Here is a 21,002-nt window from a genome sequence, read left to right on the forward strand (position 1 = left end):
TTGCATTTATGGCTTTATTTTGGTGATTTCTAAAAGTTTTTTGGTTTGGCCATGTTTTTGTTTATTGTAGTACGGAGTTAGACTGATGGCCTTAATCTAAGTTTTCTTGTGGTTGTTGTTGTTGTTTGACTTGCATCCCACTGGGATTTTTGCACACTGCGTTGGTGTACGGTGCTTTTTCTGGAATATTTTGCTGTTTTTTTCCTGGATTTTCTGTTTGCACAGTCACACATAGTCACTTTAAGATGTTTTCTTGTTCTTGTTTTTTGTTTGTTGCGGTTGCACCCGATTCAAGAGCCGAATGGCTCACAGGGCTATACCAAATAAATGAAAACTGCAAAACTGATAATGCTACTTGTAATTACTGGCGAAACGTCGGACTCAGAGTGTAAATGTTGCGCATTTGGCTCTCCAACACACCTGTGTTGCTGTGCTGGTAACGAATTGGCCACGTTCTGTTTACGTGACAAAACTTACTAATTGTGTCGGGTTTAACAACACATTTATATTTATGCGATACCCACCCCACCCACCACCACCCTACCTCACCCCACCTCTGTCATGTACCAATTACAATTGTTACCAATCTGTAACACCACCCCGAGGGTGGTGACTCTCACTTCGCCCTCCTCCTCCCGCTGCTGCTGCTACCATCACCGGCGACATAAACACCACCACCGCCACCTCATTCACCTCATTCATCCGCAGGCACTCGTCTCCTCCACCTCGTCTCACGCCGCCCGTAGCAGCAGCAGCGATGTCCCGAGCTCGTCGAGGCCCCCCCGACGAGGCCACCGTGCCCCAGGGCCTCCTCAGGGCGGCGAGGACGAGCGGGCAGCTCAACCTGGCGGGCCGCGGGCTCGGCGAAGGTGAGCGAACGGGCGGCGACCGGACGGGGCCAGCGTGCGGCCCGGGCCGGCTTGGGTCGCTAGGCGAGCGGCGTGGTCGGCAGGCTCCTGTGAACTGCGTAACAAGGCCTCGGCATGTTATGTCACGTTTATACATCGTACTTTAGACGTTGAGATTCCTGTGATGCATTAATAGTCGTTTATCGACGTATGCAGTGACGGTATGTGCTTTATGTAACGGCTGTGATTTATATTTTTTTGGGGGGGGTTTTGTAATTATATGTGTCGAAGTTTGTTACGGTCATTGCGGTCCGTTATTTAAGCATTAATCATCGTGTGCAGTACGAACATCCTTTCTTATGACCTGTAATGCATCTGCGAATACATTAATGCGGTCGAGAGAAATTAACCACTTTTTATAATCTAAGATTTGGTTTGGTAATTATTGCAAAACGCAGTGTTCTTGCAGTTCATAATGCAGTGCAGGGAAGTATAGGAATTTGCGGATGATGTAACTGATTAAATATTAAGCAACACTAACGATGGATATTTTACAGATTGTGTGACCAACATACAAACACAAATGCGGCCATAATTTGACTTTTTTTTTTACATTTTCCTTCAAAAATATGGTTTCAAAAATTTCGAAAGTCGAACTTCTTTCGCACCGTACGTAGCCAACCGTGCTAATCGGAGATGCGGGGGAAGGACAACAAACAGAACACAAAAAGTGATTCTAAAGAAGTTAGTTTGTCTATCAAGGTGGTTTAAAAGTGCACAGCTCCCAATGGCTTCCTAATGTCAGCAAGAAAGATCGTTAAATTTCGATTTAAAGCTTTCGTGACTGCAAGGATTCACCTTCTTTGGTTCTTTCGGTAAAGTCACCACGTAGAATGAGAATAAAATAACACAATAACATTATCACGACGTTTCGGCCGCTTGCGTTGTGGCCGAAACGTCGTGATAATTTTATTGTGTTATTTTATTATTTTATTCTCATTCTACGTGGTGACTTTACCGAAAGAACCAAAGATGAAGAAGAGCGTTCCAGACGGCCGCAGAAGCGCATCATCTGAACGCGCGCGCTGTAGTTGTGACCGTCTTGTTAACGATGGATATGGATAATAAGCACAGACACACTGCTCCCTGCTTGTGTTTGGGATTAAGCCACATGGTAATTTTGTGCCGCGATTCTTAGCAGAGAAAATTTGTTCAAAAGCTGAAAAGCGCACGGAGAGACGTGGAGAGAGAGAGAGATGCTCAGATGCCTGCTTTTAATTACACCGGGCGACAGGGAAGTGGAAGGAATACGTGAATCAGGGGGGAGTAAACCAAAAACCTGACACATCATTGACAATTACAAATAAAATTGGCTTGGGCAGAACACTTCGCTAGGCCAATGGACGAGACCGGTGATGGAATTTCAGCCAGCCAAAAAGTGGGAACTCGTCCTTAGAGGGATGACGACCACCGTGGAGACGAATCGATGGATTCGGGTGCAGGAGTTCAGATGGGCAACGGCAGCACTGGACCGTGTCGGGAGAGCACTGGGTTGACAAAGGACGATAAATGTTATAGTACAGATTTGTATTTTTAATATCTCGTCTCTCAACGTCCAATATGTACACACAGTACTTGTTCATACATTTTAATTCATATGCGATCCATGAATTTTGTATAGTATGTAGAAACGAATTAATTACAGTATACACTGCTCATCTTTCCTACATTTACATAAGCTTACCTTGACCCTAGTTAAAGAATATTGATTTTTCCACCACTACCCATGTGCCCATGTCCCCATGCCTGACTTTCTACCCTTTACCCATTGTAAACAAAATTTCAAATGGCAAGCCACGGGACATTGTTCCTCCCAATTGGATGCCTGCACCAAGCCAGTGATAGAAATTACACATTCCCATGGCGCAGCCAGTCTTGTCAATCAGGCAACTACTATAGATTTCCCGCAGCGGTGTGCTTGTTCTTCACTATAGAGTGGTTATGTTAAAAAACAGCATTGTATAGTGGAGAACTGCCTTGTCGGAGGAAATAGAAGACTAGGGAGTGCAACTTGACAGGAAGTATACACGTTCAGGGGATTCTAACCCATAACGTTCAAATGTAAAAGCTGCTCAGTGCATCTGTATGAAGAAAATCCCATTTTTTTACTAGAATCACCTGAGACACATGGCATTACCTAAGCCCCAACTCTCAGCACCTTAGCCTAACCTCTCCCCCACAGAGGCAGGTGAGCTCCCCCTCACAATTTATATACTGGTGGCACTGCCAATGAGACGGATAAATGACCAAATCCCCACCCTGCGATCCATACACCGTTCTGCTCGCAACCCTTCCCTCCCGGCCCAGTGCCACTGGCGGTGTGGCGCATCAACGTGGACCCGCCTGAGGAGGTAGCGCGAGGGGTGGTGTTCGGAGCGTCCGGTGAGCGCTGGTGGGAGCAGGCCGACCTCACGAAGCTCATCCTCGCCTCCAACCGCCTGCGGGCCCTCTCCGACGACCTGCAGCTGCTGCCCGCGCTCACTGTGCTTGACGTCGGTGAAAGAAGTTCAACACACATACGACATTGCATACATACATACATACGAGCGCAGTGTAATTCTAATACGAACTCAGTGCGGTTGTAGTAATTCTTATACGATTCTAATCCCAAACCTCCGATTAGCATGGTTGGCTACGTACTGTGCGAAATAAGTTCTACATACATGCAGACATGTCCATGATGCGCTGTTAAAAGTGAATGGGGAACTGTAATAGGCGGCCGTGTGGCTCGGAGGTCAAAGTGATGAGCTGGATTTCAATTTTGGGGCCCAAGTCACGTGTTAGCAATGACAGTATTCGCTTCTGTGAGATTTATTTGGCAAAATATACCAATGTCTCCTTTGCAATGCATAGGGTTAAATTGAAAGATGTGTTTTTGGCAGTGTTGTCAAGATATTAATCTGGCCCTTGGTGTTTACAGGACCCCCATCTCCTGCCATGTTGCAAGAGGGGAAGGTGTCGTGGTCAAAGTGATGCACTGAATAATAACCTGTTATTGTACGTGTGTTGTTTAGTTAAGTCAGATGATACAGACAAGCTAGTGTTTGCATTAAATAGGTTACAAGCGAAAATCACAGTATTATTGCACTACAGGGGTGGCTTTAAACGCTGGTTGGACGATTCTTTGTTAATCAAGGCCAGTCAAATAACAGTCTTGTGTCCGTGCTTAATTTCACTCATGAATGCCAATGTTTGCATTGACAAGTGCTGCTTGGCTTCACCTCCATTGCATTATTGTAATAGTTTATGATGTTGTATCCCTCACTTGCCTATAATAGGTACATGACAACCAGCTGACTGAGTTGCCACAAGTGCTGGGAGAACTGGTTAACCTGCAGAAGCTGAATGTCAGGTGTGGCAACTGCATCGCATGTATAAGGGCAGTTCCACAATTTTTAGACATTACTGATGTGGTTCATCGTTAATATAAACATCCAAGTGGCTTTCCCCTGGCCAGTAATGTTTCAACCTGTTTGGACCATAATTCAGGTAGAAATAATTTGATGAGGGAGAAATCTTATGATGAAATACCATGGTGTTGGACATTTACGAATGGTCATTTTTATCCACGCTAGAATTGTGATTGTGCGTTCAGTTTGGTGTAGGTGTCAATCCATTGACATATCAATAAGCCATATTTATACAACTATGGATGATCATATTCAAAATGACACCCCGCATGTATTATAAGGATGATTTACAAATTTCGACTGAGGTTGCCTAATTTGAAGAACTGCCTATATATTTATGAACGGCTTATAATCATCGTATAACAAAGGAACGTCAAACACAACTCTTTACTTTTCACAACAGTACCCAGACACTGTATTCAGAAGCAACATACATTCAGTGTGGTAGTTGAATTCATTTCTGCATTTTTTTGTAATGTGAGAAACATCAACAACAAAGTGAAATGTCCTTTTTGTTCTGCAGCCACAACAAGCTGCAGACCCTGCCCGAGAGCCTGTGGGCAATTAGCAGCCTTCTGAGCCTGCATGTGGAGCACAATGAACTGGAGGGAATTTCTAACAACATAGGAAACCTGGCACGCCTCGAAGAGCTGGTGAGGGATATTCCTGCTCGAAAATACATTACACATTTTGCTTCTGATTTGTAGGATCCTAATCACCATCATCATCTTCGACTGCTGGACGAAGGCCTTACCATGCTGTTAGAATACTTCATGGCTCTGCGTTGCCACAGTCTGACTCCTGTGTGTGTAAACCTATCGCATCACTCCATCTTTATAATCATCACCTGAAGCATTGTGTCTTGCCCTAGCCCACTTTTTACAAACACCAATTGGCTGTCTAATTTGCATTTGTTCCTTGAACCTTGTACTCTCCTCGTTTGCTTGATTAACGCATTTGAATGTGAAGTCCATTGGTGTAGCGTGGATGGCATGCGTCCTGCTATGAGGAATGAAATGGTGCCCCCTGTCGAATTTCCCCCCTCTTTGTGGCCTAGCACCTGCGCCCCTCTGGCCCATGAGTCCCGGGGTGTAGTTGTACTGCCTGTCAACTCAGCTATTCCGCTAGCCAATCCTTTACGAATATTATAAATATTGCTTATAGTTTGTATGTTTCAACTTATATACATTTCATCTGAAGAGCTTACGATCTGCTCTCTACCAGGACCTCTCCTCCAATCGGTTGACAGCTCTCCCGGGCACTCTGGGAAAACTGACGCGGGTCACCAAACTGAACGTCGCTGAGAACAAGCTCAGGGAGCTGCCGACCGAGATTAAAAGCATGAAGGGTAACGGCGGCGCCCCCACTACACGCACGGGCGGTGGATGGACAGGTTGCGTCTGACTTGCGTGCCTCTGCCACAGGTCTGTGTCAGCTGGAAGCCACCCACAACCTGCTTGAGAGCGTTCCAGCAGCGCTGGGTGGCATGGCTTCCCTGCAACAGCTCTACCTGAGGCACAACCGGCTGAAGAGCCTACCCGAGCTGCACAATTGTGCAGCCCTCAAGGTGATGTGTGCTTCCCAGCAATGGGAAGAGGTAGCTGGGTTACAAAAAAAAAAAATCCTTTCTCCAATTTTATCCCAACCGATTGCGCGATCGTGCCGATTGTGCGATCAGCACCATGTCTTGAGATGAAGTATCCATTTGCATTTATGGCAGGGCAGTGTAACCCCTTCATGTTGGGGAACAACCCATGCAAATGGATATCACAGAGCCTCCTCTTAGATCCTTTGAAGTGACGTCTGCTCCACACACAGTAGGAGAGGCAACATGTTTCCACCTGCCCTGCCACTCGGCATGATGTGCGCCACACGAGGGTCAAACTGATACATTTTATACGAAACTAAATACAAACAAATGAGGAACAATACAAATGAGATGGTTATGAATTAGATTTGTTTTTAAAGGAATAGGATTGTGATGTCAAATCATAACAATTTATCAACGTGGTGGTGGTGATGGGTGGTGGGTTGAGGGCGGTAAATCGTTGAATGCGTAACAGGAGTTGAACGACGCAGGATTGCACGTCCGCACTACTGCACGTGGTAGAGTACAGCTGAGGGTATCTGTGCCTTCGCAGGAGCTGCACGTGGGGAACAATCAGATCAGCGAGCTGGGACCTGAGCACCTACGTCCGCTGGGTGCCATCAGCGTGCTGGACCTGAGGGACAACAAGTTGAAGGAGCTGCCGGACGAGGTGACGCTTCTGCACGGTCTGGAGCGCCTCGACCTCACCAACAACGACATCAGCAGGTGATCACTGCTGCCGTGAGGCAGAGGTGGCGGGACCTTTGTGGCCTTAATGATGACTTAATATGACTTTTACATAACCTTTTGGTGGGTCACACATTAGCACAACATATTTTGGCAGGGGTGGGGATACTTTTCCTTACTCAGGGCCGAATGGGATGTTCAAATGCCTTTGGTGGGTCACGCATTAGCCGACACGAGACTTTTATGACTCGAGGACTGTGTGCATTGACTGCACAAAAGTAACTTGGAAGACAACAAGAAGACGCCCGAGCGTGCCGAAACTATAATGCAGTTTTGCCACGGTGAAAAGTTTTTCTCCTCTGGTCAATTGTATACAATTCATCAGAGAAATTGCAAATTGTACGATAATGTTCCATCTAGGCTGTTAGAGCGAACAATATGGAACAAACCGTAAAAGAAAAATAATGACATAGGACAAATTAATTCAATTGGAATGGCTAGAAAGAAGACGGTAAAGACGAGACGAGACAGATTCAGTCATTGAATCACGATGACAAACTGACAATTTAGCCAGTCACAGAAACGGAAAATCACGTTCTACCTGTTTAACCTCCTCTGTTATTGTACATGGAGAATCTATCGTGGTGTGATACTTTGGAATCTATTAAAAATTAAATAATTATATCATACATGTTACAGAAAAGTTGTGCTGGCTGCCTGGGGTCGGCGGACAGATGGACGGTCATGGCTGCTGGTTAGATACAAGAACAAATCTTAAGTGCACGATTCAATTGATGTATTGTTACTCATTGGTTCTTTCGGTAAAGTCACGTATGTAGAAATACTATAAAATTATATTAAAACAAAACAATCACGACGTTTCGATCACAACACAAGCGATCTTCATCAGGTGTCAAGAACAAATCATGGAGGTAAATACAACAAGGAGATGAGACACAAGAATTCAACAAACCTGAGAAAAATTATGTGAAGCACATCCAGTCAGGCCAAAAACACAGACACTTCCTGGCGGACCACGAATTTCAGAAGAGTGTTAAATTTCGTGTTCAACTTCTGGATTGGTGTTACCATCATTTCTGTCGCTTCATCGTTATATCTCTCCTTGCAAAGCTACAATCCCTGGGAACTTGCCGCGTGAGCTCTGAATGCAAGTACGCTTGAACAAAATGTGCTCACTTTTCATGGACATACACGTGTAATATTTTAAAAAAGGTGCCGGCTAATTGCGAACGACTGCACGATGAACATGTTGGGGCTTTGTGCTTTTGCTTGCGTGCCATGCAGCCTGCCTAACGCACTGGGAAACCTCGGGAAACTGAAATCCCTCGCTCTAGAGGGAAACCCATTGCGGGCCATTCGCCGAGACATCATCAACGTAAGCTTTCCGTTGTTTTTGTCAATGGATATGGAACAAACACTGCATCCCAACTGCATTGTGTGTCCATAGCAGCAGCGTGTGTGCATGCGCCCAATATAATTCAGGTTTGTTTGATGTTGGATGCAATTTTAACGCTTTCCAACTCAAGTTCAAAGCGTTTATGCATTAGCTCTGTCTATCCCACTGGAACGGGGAGGCACTAATGCTCGTAAAAAAACATCCAATATGAATGAACATGTAGTCTTAAAGTTGTGTTGCCATTAGGGACTTTCCCTATTGAAAACAACGCAAATATATCAATTGGTTGGGCAAAATTTGGAGACCTGGAGAGCAAAAAGGAATATTTCCAAATATGCAAATGTATTTTGCCATGACAGCTATCCATCGGCTTCCATTCTGAGAACATGCACATGTTGGAAAGCATCACATAACCGCATTCATATTCATGATTTATCCTAAACTGTATATTCAACATTCCAGAGAGGAACACAAGAAATCCTAAAGTTCCTGCGGAGCAGGATAGAGGGTAAGCTTGTGCAGCAGCAGCAGCAGCGCACATTTATTTCTTGTCTTGTTAAACCGCACTCGGAAATACCACGGACGCCATAGCTGCAGTCGAGGCACATGTATAGCGGAGCGCCGTTGATTTGGAGCACGCTGGAGTTTAATAGTTGCATGTTAAATCCACGTGGCGCCCCGCCTTTTGCTACCCTTAACGTGACGTCTCATCAAAACGGGCTTCTTGTCGACGTAAAAAACGACCGGAGGACTATGAAACCTGCAGAGCCCACCGGGAGCGAGGACAGCCCTGATACGGTGACGGCCATGACCCTGCCGAGCCAGGGAGGCATCAACGCCTTCACCATCAGCGTGCAGAAAGCTCTGCACTACAGGCAAGTGCGTTCATCAGCGTCACCACGTGAACCTCCGAAACCTCGCTGTTTTATTCGGCTTAATTTCTCCCATCACATCCACGTAAAAGGGACGTGTGTACCCTTGGCCAGGTCATCCAGCATGCATCTGCCAATTTCGTCAGATCTTGGAAGCCAAGCAGTTTTTGAGGGGGTTGATCCTGAAAAAAAAATAGCCCTTGAAGGTATAGGCCATGGGTCAGCAACCTGTAGCTCCGGAGCTGAATCTAGTTCTTTAAGGACCGCTTCGTGACGTGATTATTGGGGACCTTCTCGTATTCACATGCATTGTTGCTCCTAATATATTGATTTGTTTTTTTTACGAATTTGAAAAAAAAATGCTCTTATTATTTTGGTTGCCGCCCGCTGGTATAGGCAGTTGGTGGCGATTACGTAAGTGTTATTTTGTTTCAAATGACTATTCTTGGCCTTCACGTGGCTAAATTAAGGACAATGACTTGACGGTGGTGGTGGCTTGGGGAATGCAGTGGGAAGAAGGCTGCTGATATTCCCGACGAGGTGTTCGAAGCCATCCGAGGGAGCACAGTGACGGCCGTGGACTTCAGCAAGAACCAACTGAGCACCATCCCTCCCAGGTAAACGCCAGCTCAGGTGGACACTAGCCCAGGTAGACGCCAGCTCTGGTAAACAGAAGCCCAGGTAGACACTAGCCCAGGGGTGGGCAAATTTTTTGACTCGCGGGCCACAATGGGTTCTAAACTTTGAAAGAGGGGCCGGGCCAGGAACAGGTGGATGGAGTGTTTGTGTGAACTAATAGAAATGACATGTAAAAATCATTACATGAAAGGATTTGGCCTTTTAACAGGTAGCAAAGCATTTATTTGCAAGGCTATTTAACAAATTGCACGAACATGAACAATACAAAAACATGTCGTAACTTCCGGTCAAAGTACGCCATCTAATGGGGAAATGGGGGCATTACAGGAGAAGGGGAAAATTTAATTTAATAATAATATTTGGACAAGTTCGGCGGGCCGGATTAAAAAGCCCAACGGGCCGTATACGGCCCATGTCTGCACTAGCCCAAGTAGACACCAGTCCGGGTCGACACAATTGCACTGCTTAAGCACACTCCCGCTACGTTTATCTATATTCATTTCAATAATTGGTATCTTGTCACTAGAAGGTAAACAGTTGTGGCACAACATGCTATTGTGTGTTGTCACAACGTGCCACAGACATTGTGATAACATGTTGACATTTAAATATAAGCGACATGCATAGAAGCTGTATATAAAAGGATATATACATTTATTTGTGCACGACCTGAATGCAACATTTATCATTGTGCCATTTATGCAGGAAAGCCACACTGGCGAATTATTTTTCAAGGAGTTTTGACTTAAGGTCACTTAGGGTTCACTGTTAATGCTTGAGGCTCAGAGATACAAGATAGGGGGGTATGCTTCAGGATTCCTATGGATTGTTAATTTCTGAGACCCAGACATCCAGAAGGAGGCACATTTAGATCCCTGGGGTTCAGTGTTATTTTCAAAGGCTCAGAATAAAGCACCCTCATGGATTCTTATGGTTCACTGTTAATATTGGAGGCTCATAAGGACCGCTTTGAGAGCCGAGAAGGACGCGGTTGTTTTGTAAACCATGTCTGAAGCACATAGTTGTTTTTACAAGCCACACTTGTAGTCATTTAGCACATGTGTTTGGGAACAGGATTCGTAGAGTTGGAGCTCGCAGAATTCGGTCACCGCTGGTTGGATCATCAGGTTCCCTGAGGGGGGCGGGGACACTGAATCCAATGCCCCCCGATGTGGTCATAAGGAGGAAGTCCTTTGCATTGTGTGACATGAGTGTGTCTCTTCGCATTCTTTTGATTAAATAAACGGCTCCGCTTGCAAAGTGTACCCACGTTAGGTCTTCTTCGAGTGCATCTCCAGCACCGTTCATGGAATCTAAATGTGTCCACGGCAGGATCGTGGAGCTGAAGGACATGGTGACGGACGTGAATGTCGGATTCAACAAGATTTCTGTCCTCTCGCTAGAGCTGTGCATGCTGGGAAACCTGACTCACCTTGACCTCAGGTGAGAGCTGCACCAGCAGTGTTGTATTTTATGTGGGGTTTGGAAGATTTTTTTCCATCCCCCACACCTCTGATTAGCACAGTTGGCTATGTATGGTGTGAAAGAAGTGCAACATTCATACATCTTTCAATGATCGTAATCGTACTGTAACTTGCTCGATACAAAAATAATGTCGTCGTTATTTCTGGCTTCCACAACTTTAATTTAAATGAAATTTCATTTTAGGAACAATGCCCTCAGCTCTCTCCCGAACGAAATGGAAGCACTAAGCAGACTGCAGAGCATCATCATCTCCTGCAACAGGTTTGGCTCTACGGCACACCAGAAATTGCATTGATAAGGATGTCGCAAATACCATCGCATGCAGTTTAGTTGCCCCCTCGCCTTGACGATTGCAACTCTGCCGTACGGATTAAATTATGGCCTCGGCAAATGCCTTCCACCTTGTCCAAAACAACACCCTCCTCGTCAGAGTTGTTTGCCTGGCCCCACCTCTCGCGTGCTCTTGAAACCTTTTGAAGGAGCTGCATTGGTTATCAGTCCATAAGAGGGGTCCAATTGAAGGTTGCAGTACTGTACTTGCTTTTATAGTAAAGGCAACCAGTCAACCAACCTGCCTGAGCAATGGCATCCACCCATATGTACCATCACGAAACCTACGCTCATCTGCTACGGTGGACCTGCTGTTTGTGAAATCCACTTAGCAGCTTAGGACAGCAGAATGGGCCATTTCATCTGGTCTGGAGCAGTCTGCCAATTGAAGTTCCGTTAGCTGGAACAATATGGGTGCTTTTAAGACCAGATTGAAAACATGTATTTTCTCTTCCGTTTAATTTAGTTCAAATTTCTCAGTACCATCCGCACTTCCGTCTCAGCTTCTCGCTGAATATGGCGCGTTATAAATCTTGTATTGATTGTGCACCGATGTCTCACACGGTGCGCGACACCCACTTCTCCAAATCGCTTGCCCTGCTGCTTGCCCTCGTCCTTTCACTTTGCTTCAACTTCGCTTGTCCCCTTTGCCCCATTCACTTATCCATTCGCCTACTACACCCCTTGGCTTGCCCCGCGCGATAACCCGGGTGCGATTGGTATCGCGTGGGGCAGGTTCCGCGAGATCCCTCCAGTGTTGTATCGCGTGGGCACGCTGGAGACGCTGCTGGCGAGCGACAACCAGATCGGCGTGGTCGACGCGACGGGGCTGAGGTCGCTGGAGCGACTCGGCACGCTCGACCTGCAGAACAACGACATCACGGTCGTCCCGCCGCAGCTGGGCCTCTGCGTGAGCCTCCGGTGAGAGTCGGCTAGATGACGTAGCACCCCTCGGATAATCATTATCCGTGATGGTTAATAAAAGGTGTTCGTGTCTTTGTCGACCTGCAAAACTCTTAAGGGCAGCTCAGAGGTTTCCCGGAGTTCTCTCTTTGTATAGAGTATTTGGCTACTGCTAGAAATTTCCACGTGATAAGTCACTGAATTGAGCCATCAATTGTGGCCAGGAGGAAGCCAAGTGAAAGCTCGGTGGGCCTTGCCTAGTAAAAAAAAGTTAGTTTAGTTTTTAATTTTGTTTGTAAGGCATCGTGTAAATCGCCCCTTTTTCCCCACCCTCTGGGCAGCCCTGCCTCATTCCAATGCTAAACTTATCATCTCCGAGACCGACAGATTAAAATACGGCATTGGACTGACCGTCGGCTGTCGATTTTGAAACTTGGTGATGCGAGCAATAGGACGCGAGGGCAAAACCACCTCTTGAGACGCAGACGTTAACTGTCGAGCTCCCCCATGGTAGCGAATTTTGGTGCTGGTGTATGAAAAGGCGCCCCCCCCCGCCCACCCCATCCCCCCCAGGTCCCTGCTGTTGGGAGGAAACCGATTCCGCTCACCGCGTCCCGCCCTGCTCTCCAAGGGAACCGCCACGCTCCTCGAATACCTGCGCGACCGCATCCCCGTGTAAGTGCGGCCCCAGTGCGCATGGCACTCTGCACGGCTGGCACTCTGCACTTCTGGAGCAGCACTTACCTGTGAACTAGCGTACGTGTACACACTACTGTGTGCACACGGCATGTAAACGTGATGATTCACCACCCCCCCCCCCCCGCTCCAAAAAAAATGTAATTGCATATCAGGTTTTGTACCTTCGTAACAAAAAATATTCAAGTAAATACCACCATTGACACGGTCATGGACGTGTACATAAGGCTTTGAGAAGGTCCCTCAGGGACCAGCCTCTGCCACAAACATTTTTATGACTAATTTTCACGATTCAGGGTTGTGATTCGCCAAAAATTTATATTTTTTCTTGTCTCAATATTTCTTTGATTTGTAAAATCTATAGTCTGCCATGTTGGGAGTTATTTTAGAAGACATTTCTTGTTTTGAACTATGCAGCTACCAGTGGATCATCCTGTGGCAGAGCATGGCCCCAGAAGATGGTAATTACTTAGGTCTTGTATTGTGCCGTTGATAGTTATGTAGACGCGGGATGTGATCATGTGATATAACAGTATAATTTGCATATAATCTGCATTAATCGTAAATATTGAGTCTTATGTGCATGATTCAATGACAGTTGAGCGAGTTTCAGAATCAACTTTAAATTGATCAATCCATTCAGCCTCATATGCCCAGTGCGCATTCAAACGCCCTGTACACGAAGGGTTGATGCCTTCTTCCACTTGACCTGAGCAGTGCAAGTATTTCATGAAGGCTGCATGAACTCCGATGTGCATTTTACATGAAGATTATGGGTATTACTGCCACTTGCCTGCCTGCCTTTGCCTGTCTGCCCAGCACTGGTGCAAGAATTATCGCAGCAGCTCGTTTTGGCACAGAAATGGCCTTTGCCACGTATGAACCACTTTTGTAACTGTGTGCGGAGCCACATTGTTAGGGCGGGAATACTGTGCGGTAAATCACTGTTCATTTTCTGCACGTTGCCATACACAGTCACTCCAGTGTCTCTCTGAACAAGAGCTGATGATTTGATTTTTTTTAAATATGTATAAAATGCCTAATGAAAGTTTACACAATTCCACTGTGCGTGATTTGCAAAAAAAAAAAAACTCAAATGAAGCAACGCTCTTGTTCTGCGCGACTGATTCAGTCTGTGTCCTGAGCTTAAAAGTCAACATTTCTTTACACATTTTCTAGCTTATCTTGCCACGAGAAGCAGTTTTACACTGGGTTAGGCAGCCAAGTAGATCCATCGCTCGAAGAACCAAATATAGTGTGGCTATAACAAGCCATGCATGGGACTGGCTTGTGGTAAACTGCCACCTGAAGTCATTGGGGTTCAGACAAAGCCACGTGATGGTTTAACCGTGGTGACAACAAATGTCAACGCTTTCTGTTTAGCAACCAATATATATATACCGAGGGTCAATTACTCAGGACAGCCTCACAGAGTCCAGACTGTTTTAAACGGTCCTTGAGGATGTATGTTTGTTTCCCCCAATTATATTCATATTGTGCTACCAGCTCATATTATGAGAGGAACACTTGCACTCAGAAGTCTTGGCGGTAGCAGTGCACTGTCCTCTAACAGCCCTTGAAGATGTTGCCAAAGAACTGCGATTGAGGTTACTTAGGTTGGCTTATTTACCCACACTCGGGGTACAGATTTCATTTTCCCTGCATAAAGTATTCATTGCATGTCAAACCGTTTCAAATTCTTAGACAATGAACTCGGCAAGAGTGTAAAGTCAGATTGTTTAAGTTTATTGGTGAGCAAGCCGAAACGGATTAACTCGCTTAACCTGGTGTAATCATGGGCGTCTCGAGACACGACCCCGAGTTCGAAGCAAAGCTCTCGGGCCAGTGCTGGCTCAGTGTTAGGACCACTTTACAAACTCGTTCCTGAGCTTTTGACTTTCGACAAACACAAAAGCGCGCGCTGCAGACTCGTTTAACAACACTGCACACCAACCACAGACAGCAAATGTGGGCAATTTTTCCCAGTGGAATGTTTTATTGTACATCTGTTTTTTTTCCTCTTCTAAATTTTACAGTACAGCTTTGACAAAAAAAACACCTGTTCCCAGAAAAATATTAGAAAAAGAACATTAAATCCAGCTTCCCCTGTACAAATGATTAGGTAAAACGATGGACGTAAACACGCGTAGGCATATATCGCTAAGAATGGGTTGTACATGATATCCGCAAGTCTATTAATTAATTCACCAAAAAACCACGATTGATGCATGTGCTCCATTAACGCTAGTGTCAGCAGCCAAATTTGTAAATAATAAAAACCCCTCCGTGATTATAAAACTGCACCCTGCGATAATACCCCTGTTAACAAAGCGTCAATATAATACACGGTTAAAATCACATCTTGTTATGTACATCAGAAAAAAGTTAATGCGTGGTGGAGAGCTTGAAATAAGCGAGTGGAACGACCGATGCAACCACAGGTCTTTAGTTACACAGGTTAGCGACTCTAGTCACACGACAAAATAAAATCTTGAGTGTAAAAATGCAAAGCAGGCCGTTTTGGTACTACCCCAAGACACCGAATTACATCTGGGAAAGCTCTTCATCAGGCAGGGTTAATTCATTTTACAACTTTCTAATTCCAGTACAAAATCCGTTCAAACATCCCTCGACCTGCAAAAACGTAACGTGACAAATTAGTTTTTTTTTTCTGTTTAAGCGTGTACATCATTTTGGCTCTTTCAAAAATATTGCTCTCCTCCTCGTCCATGGACAGGCAAACTTGTCGAAGGCACTTGTCAAAAGCAGGACAAAACAAGACCAGAGACAAGACTCTACACGACCACCTCTCCTGCCGCTCCATCCACTGCCTCTCCCCCCCCCCCCCCCCCCGGCTTCACATGCTTCTCCCTCGTCCTCCTGCCCCCTTGCGCTGAATGGGAACTAAAACGGCGTCTTAAAAACGTGGGGCAATATCTTGGGATATCTCGATTAATCGCCCTTTTACCAAAGCTCGTAGCAAACAAACGCAGACGACGACCGCAAGACTCAAGCCCCTCTTGGTGATTTAAAAATGCCTCTCGTCTCATCCGGTAGACTCGCTGATCGGGTATTCCCGACACTCGCTACCTAACGTGCGTTGATTTAACGATGGCTCAACAGGCATTCGTTACTGAACTTGGAATGAGAAACCTGCGTCTGAAAACACATGCGCCACACTCCTTCAAGATGTTGCGAGCCATGAGATCGAGTCGATGTGCACCGTATTGTAACCTTTACAAGGCATGTCCACTCTTGTCACACAATTCAATTGTTTTCCTATTTATACTGACGGTACATTCATCCACATTGCTGTGACCACAACAATTATGCGCTATTTATTTTTGCATTATAGTCCCCAATTTCATTATATAGGAACGTCGCTCAACTTGCAAGGCAGAAAAAGTCATCCAATCCCACAGGGCGTGACAAGACCATGGCCAAGTTTTGCAGAACTCCGGTGGAGAATCGATTCCTCTATTCGGGGAAAAAACATCCATCACGACGGGCACCGGTGAAACCCGAACAGCCTGGCCCCAACCGTGCTCCCCAAACAAACCGAAGCTCGGGCCACGGCTTCATTTCTTGACGAATATTTTCCAAGTCGCTGGGAAGCAGCACGTGGACTTGGTAACCAGAGCCATACAGGGCACCGCCATCCCAGCACGTGGGCAGGCATGGGGGATTTATTTTTCTTGCGAAACCACGATTGATATGAGAATGTCCGCCGGGCATGCAGCTGCGCCCCTTGCACGATTACGCAGTAGATCCGAAGTACCGTAAGAAGACGACGACAAGAAGTAGCAGGGCTCAGCTGCCCCCCCCTCCCCCCCCCCAGATTTTTGTACCCAAGGTACGCCAGGACCTCCCGAGCCGCCCTCGCGTCATACCTGGTGCTCCGCCCGTCTCAACCCCACCCCCCCCCGTGTTTATATCTCAAGTCGATCGCGTGCGGTATGCCACAAGGGACCGGTGCTGCACACGTCACATCGGAGGAGCGTTGGGAGCTCGGCTCGGAGCGGGTGCCTCGGTGTCGAGTACCAACGGCCCCCACCCCCCACAAACACCCAAACCCATCAAACCGACTCAAAGACGGACGCGGCCCAACGAATATGCCTTGTAGATGCGTGCCCTGACTGCACGTCCCAGGCAATGCCGCTCCTGATGAGTGCCGTAATTAATGTCAAGCCCGACCGTTACTTTTGATCAGCTTTGAAACTTCGATCAGACAAACCGAGGGGAACGCAGCAGTTTTAGGGCAGGCAACAAGAGGATATTCGTGTCCTGGGCCACACGTTGCGTGTATGTTTTAGTTGTTGCTGTTAATGCAAACTTTATATACACGATGATGCCCTCGAGAGAAGAAATTATCACAGTAAGAAACAATTGATGTTAATTTTTTTTTGCTTGCCGGAATATATAAAGTTTTAAAAAATAAACACGCAACAACAACAAAACTACTATACAGTATCGGTAATGTCTTAACCGCTGCTATTTATACTAATCTTCGCTTGGTGCTCACAGTAAGTGTGACCGTTACCCTCCACCACAGGCCTGGCCTTTTTTTATTGACTTGTTTTTTTTGCAGAAGCTTCAGAATCCCATAGTTCATCGTGTGCTGCTGCCTTAAACATTTTATACATCCAATCCGCGTGACGCGCACAGGCACGCGCAAGCACACACACACACTGGGGGGCTCCTCACACGAGCGCGCGGGCAACGCGGGCAATGCTCACCACCTAAAGCGGACCTCGCTGGTCAATTTCGACAACGAAAGATCAACGGGGGTACACCGAGGGATTTTTTTTCCCCTTCGTTTTGCTTTACGGCAAACGTAGCCAGCAACAGTTGGCCGCGCGACGTGTTATTGTATAAGGGGGGTGGGAAAGAAAAATCATCGGTTGCCCAAACATGGTTACACTATCTGATCACTGCTCCCCTCAAGTAGGCAATTTGGAAGTTCAGATTTTAATAAGGTTATGGAAAGAGAAAAAAAACTCAAAACATTGGTCATTAGCACTGTGGCCCTTTGACCTTGAAAGTAAAAACATCTATATCTATAATTTGTGATGTTTCGGGCAGTCTCCCTTCTTCATAGCTCATAAAACAGGACAATACAACTTTCACAAACGCAATTAACAAATATAGCACAGTTAAAGTTATTATGAAGAAGGGTCATTGGCCAAAAGACCACCTTAAATATACATTTCATTTTAAGGCGGTGTTATTGACGAATGTGTTGAGTTTTTTTTATTGTGCTCATGCCCCCACTGACAACGCAGCAGCAGCATCACCAAATCATTTGTCTTAAGATTACAGAACGAGGTTACACAACTACCAAAACTAAAGCACGTGCTCACATCAGTAGACCAACCATCTTTTTTTTCATCACAAACACACATTTCAACAAACTCCGTTTTCACTGCCTCGACAAAACTCTTATCGACTCTAGGCCAAAGCCGTACCGAGTTGCCAGACTTTCTCGCGGTGGACCGCGTTTCCGGTGAAGATCGCCCCGAGTGTACCGAGCCGTACAGACAGAAGAAACGAGGCGACAGAAGAGCGTGGCGACAGGAGGTGTTCACGCAGGAACGTCGTTCGCTTGCGAGCTCCCTTCCTTCATCGGCGCGCCTGGGAGTGGGAGGGAATGTCTTGCCGTTCGCCTCGCTCCTGACATCCGACCTTTACCCCACCCCCCTCACTTCACCCAGTGTCCGTCGCCCGAGCTGTGTCCAATCATCACTCTATAATATATAACATATATATCTTTAAAAAAAAACCGTTGTTGAACAGCAACGGCTGATATGGAAGCAAACAGTATTATTGCTATTGCGACTTTCCCTCACACAGGCATCGACACCAGAATAAAAACATAAATGACCGACGAACTTCTGGGGGGGGGGATGTGGGTGGGGGGGTACGGGTGGGGGGTAGTGGCAGGGGGAAAGAAAGGGGCAGGGAGGAGGTGTGGTTTAGGCACGTGTGTTTCCCTCGACGCCTCCGGGCGTTAGCGTCGCACGACCAACTCCACCGGGTTCTCCAGGCCCTTGAGCAGCGCAACGGCCCTCTCGTGCGCCACGTCCGCAAAGTTGTAGCCGTTGGCCTGGCGAGTGCACCATGTGACAGCACAACACACGTGCGCACAACACACACACACACAGACAAAAGACGGACACCCTTTTTAGTTTTACGGAGTGCATAGTACACCAGTGACGATTCACGCCCTTCACCACACCGACCCCCTTCCCCCCAGCAGTTCAGTGATTTGCAAATAACAATATATTCTTACACAGTTTGATGCGTTTAATTGTGAGCGTATGAATTGAGCATTTTAAGTCACATAATCAAGGCATTATTATTACAAGCCCGACATTCAGCCTTTTAGACTGCAGTGTCAGGTAGGTTTGTAAAAAAATATGATCAATGCTCTCCCCAGTGGACAAATAGGAAAGCAACGTCCAATCAGATCACACACGGGTCACATGACTATCCACGGCTGTGCGAATTCCGTAGACCAATCACCGTTGATTATCAAACACTTCAAAAGTTTGTTTTCATTGGCGAAGTAGGTCAGGGTTTCTCCATTGATGGCCTGTGGAGCCAGATTTGGCTCGCGAAGGCTTTTGGAGTGGCTCGTCGAGCAATGGGTCGGCGAGTCACAGAGAGGGGTTCAGATGAATGAGATGAAAGAAGAGATTAACGAGACAAGGAGAACTTGAGGCACGAGCGATAAGGATTCGTGGTCACACGTACGGACGTGACGCGACGTCGCCAACGTCCGTCGACGTGACGCACAACAAAGAGCGGCGCACCAGCATGCGCTCATTTTATTACAATTGCACATTCAGTGCGTCGGGTGGTGGCGGGTTTAACGACACATTTATATATTTACGCGACCTAACCCAAAAAACGTGTATTATGGATGATATTGGCTGCGAAAGACTACGTGTTAAACTGACTAACGTCTATGGGGAGGACACTTTTCTTCACACCAGAAAATTGGGAGTAACTCCGAATGAAGCAAATGAAGCTGTTGTCTTCACCGGCGTTCCGCAAAAGATGCAGAGATTACGTCATCACATCTCTCCCTCTATTTAAGGAACAAAACAGGAGGATTTCTCCACAGATCTGGCTGTTGCCTGGTGAAGCTAGTTGTAATTACTGGCGAAACATCGTACCCAGATTGTAAATGTTGTGGCTTTGCTCTCCAACACACCGGTGTGCTGTACTGGTAAAGAATTGGCCACGTTCTGTTTACGTGACAAACTATACTAATTGGCCGTGTCGGCTGGTGGCGGGTTTAACAACAGATTTATATTTTTACGCGATGTAACCCAATACACCTGCATTGTGCATCGCTCCGATCAAAACATTTTCGTCTAAGAAGCCTGCTCGATGCCGACGGACGTGTCGAGTTGCTCCACAATCTCACCTTCACGATCCTGTCCCCTGGACGAAGCAGGGAGGCGGCAGGGCCGTCGGGCTGCACTCGCGTCACGAATATGCCCTGGATGAGGGTCGCGGGAGGTGACACCGAGAGGACAATCAGCCTGTTGCCGCCACCCCAGCATCAGGCGCCATCATCAAAACCATTGTTGTGGCCATCACCACCAAGGACAAAGAAAAAGACCCACCCGTACAGCCTATTAACAGACTGTTGGGGGCAAGTGCCGTTAGTTAGCGGGCAACCTATGAAGGCCGGCACGGCACACGAAAGCGGTGGGTGGCCAGCACCACAACCTTTGTCTCCCGAGTGGCAATGTTTACAAACCGCACCAGCTATCATTTGAGGCTGAGTTGACCTAGGGGAGGTCCCGGACCAGTTCAGATAATCGTCACTGGTGTTGGCCATGAGCGGGAATTGAACTCGGGTCCGCGTATTCAGCGCGCTAACCGCTCCACTACTGCTCCCAACCATCATCACCACCAACAACAACAACCACCATCACCACCAACAACAACAATCACCATCACCAACAACAACAACCACCATTCGAGGATGATCGGACTACGCGCTATGGTTTCTGCTCCTTGAGATCAGCAAGGTATCGTGGTTCATTTGCGGCA

General features: G+C 46.6%; 2 protein-coding genes across 7 annotated transcripts in view; one reads left to right on the forward strand and one right to left on the reverse strand.

Moving 5' to 3' along the window:
* The first annotated feature begins 542 nt into the window (after positions 1-542).
* LRRC40 (leucine rich repeat containing 40) lies at positions 543-14,040 on the forward strand. Its single transcript, XM_032966119.2, has 15 exons — positions 543-869; positions 3,216-3,400; positions 4,187-4,260; positions 4,842-4,971; positions 5,543-5,666; positions 5,743-5,885; positions 6,460-6,632; positions 7,899-7,989; positions 8,473-8,518; positions 8,777-8,885; positions 9,392-9,499; positions 10,854-10,964; positions 11,190-11,267; positions 12,072-12,257; positions 12,813-14,040. The coding sequence occupies exons 1-15, from the start codon at positions 758-760 to the stop codon at positions 12,916-12,918; spliced, it is 1,776 nt and encodes a 591-aa protein (XP_032822010.2). The 5' UTR covers positions 543-757; the 3' UTR covers positions 12,919-14,040.
* An 862-nt stretch (positions 14,041-14,902) lies between these two features.
* LOC116948891 (erbin) overlaps positions 14,903-21,002 on the reverse strand; it is a 119,135-nt gene continuing 113,035 nt past the window's right edge. For all 6 annotated transcript variants that reach the window (XM_032966117.2, XM_032966113.2, XM_032966116.2 and 3 more), the window contains 2 exons: positions 20,368-20,442; positions 14,903-19,038 (listed from right to left, as the gene is read on the reverse strand). In XM_032966117.2, coding sequence (XP_032822008.2) covers positions 18,943-19,038; positions 20,368-20,442 — 171 coding nt within the window. In that variant the 3' untranslated portion in view covers positions 14,903-18,942. The remainder of the gene's footprint in view (positions 19,039-20,367; positions 20,443-21,002) is intronic.

Source organism: Petromyzon marinus, chromosome 35 (assembly GCF_048934315.1).
Source record: "Petromyzon marinus isolate PM22_M1 ecotype Great Lakes invasive population chromosome 35, UKy_Petmar_22M1.pri1.0, whole genome shotgun sequence".
Lineage (NCBI taxonomy): Eukaryota > Metazoa > Chordata > Hyperoartia > Petromyzontiformes > Petromyzontidae > Petromyzon > Petromyzon marinus.

Coding starts and splice junctions, on each gene's coding strand:
- LRRC40 (XM_032966119.2), top strand. CDS start 758: ATGTCCCGAGCTCGTCGAGGCCCCCCCGACGAGGCCACCGTGCCCCAG. Junction 3,401..4,186: donor CCGCGCTCACTGTGCTTGAC/GTCGGTGAAAGA, acceptor TGCCTATAATAG/GTACATGACAACCAGCTGAC. Junction 4,261..4,841: donor CTGCAGAAGCTGAATGTCAG/GTGTGGCAACTG, acceptor TTTGTTCTGCAG/CCACAACAAGCTGCAGACCC.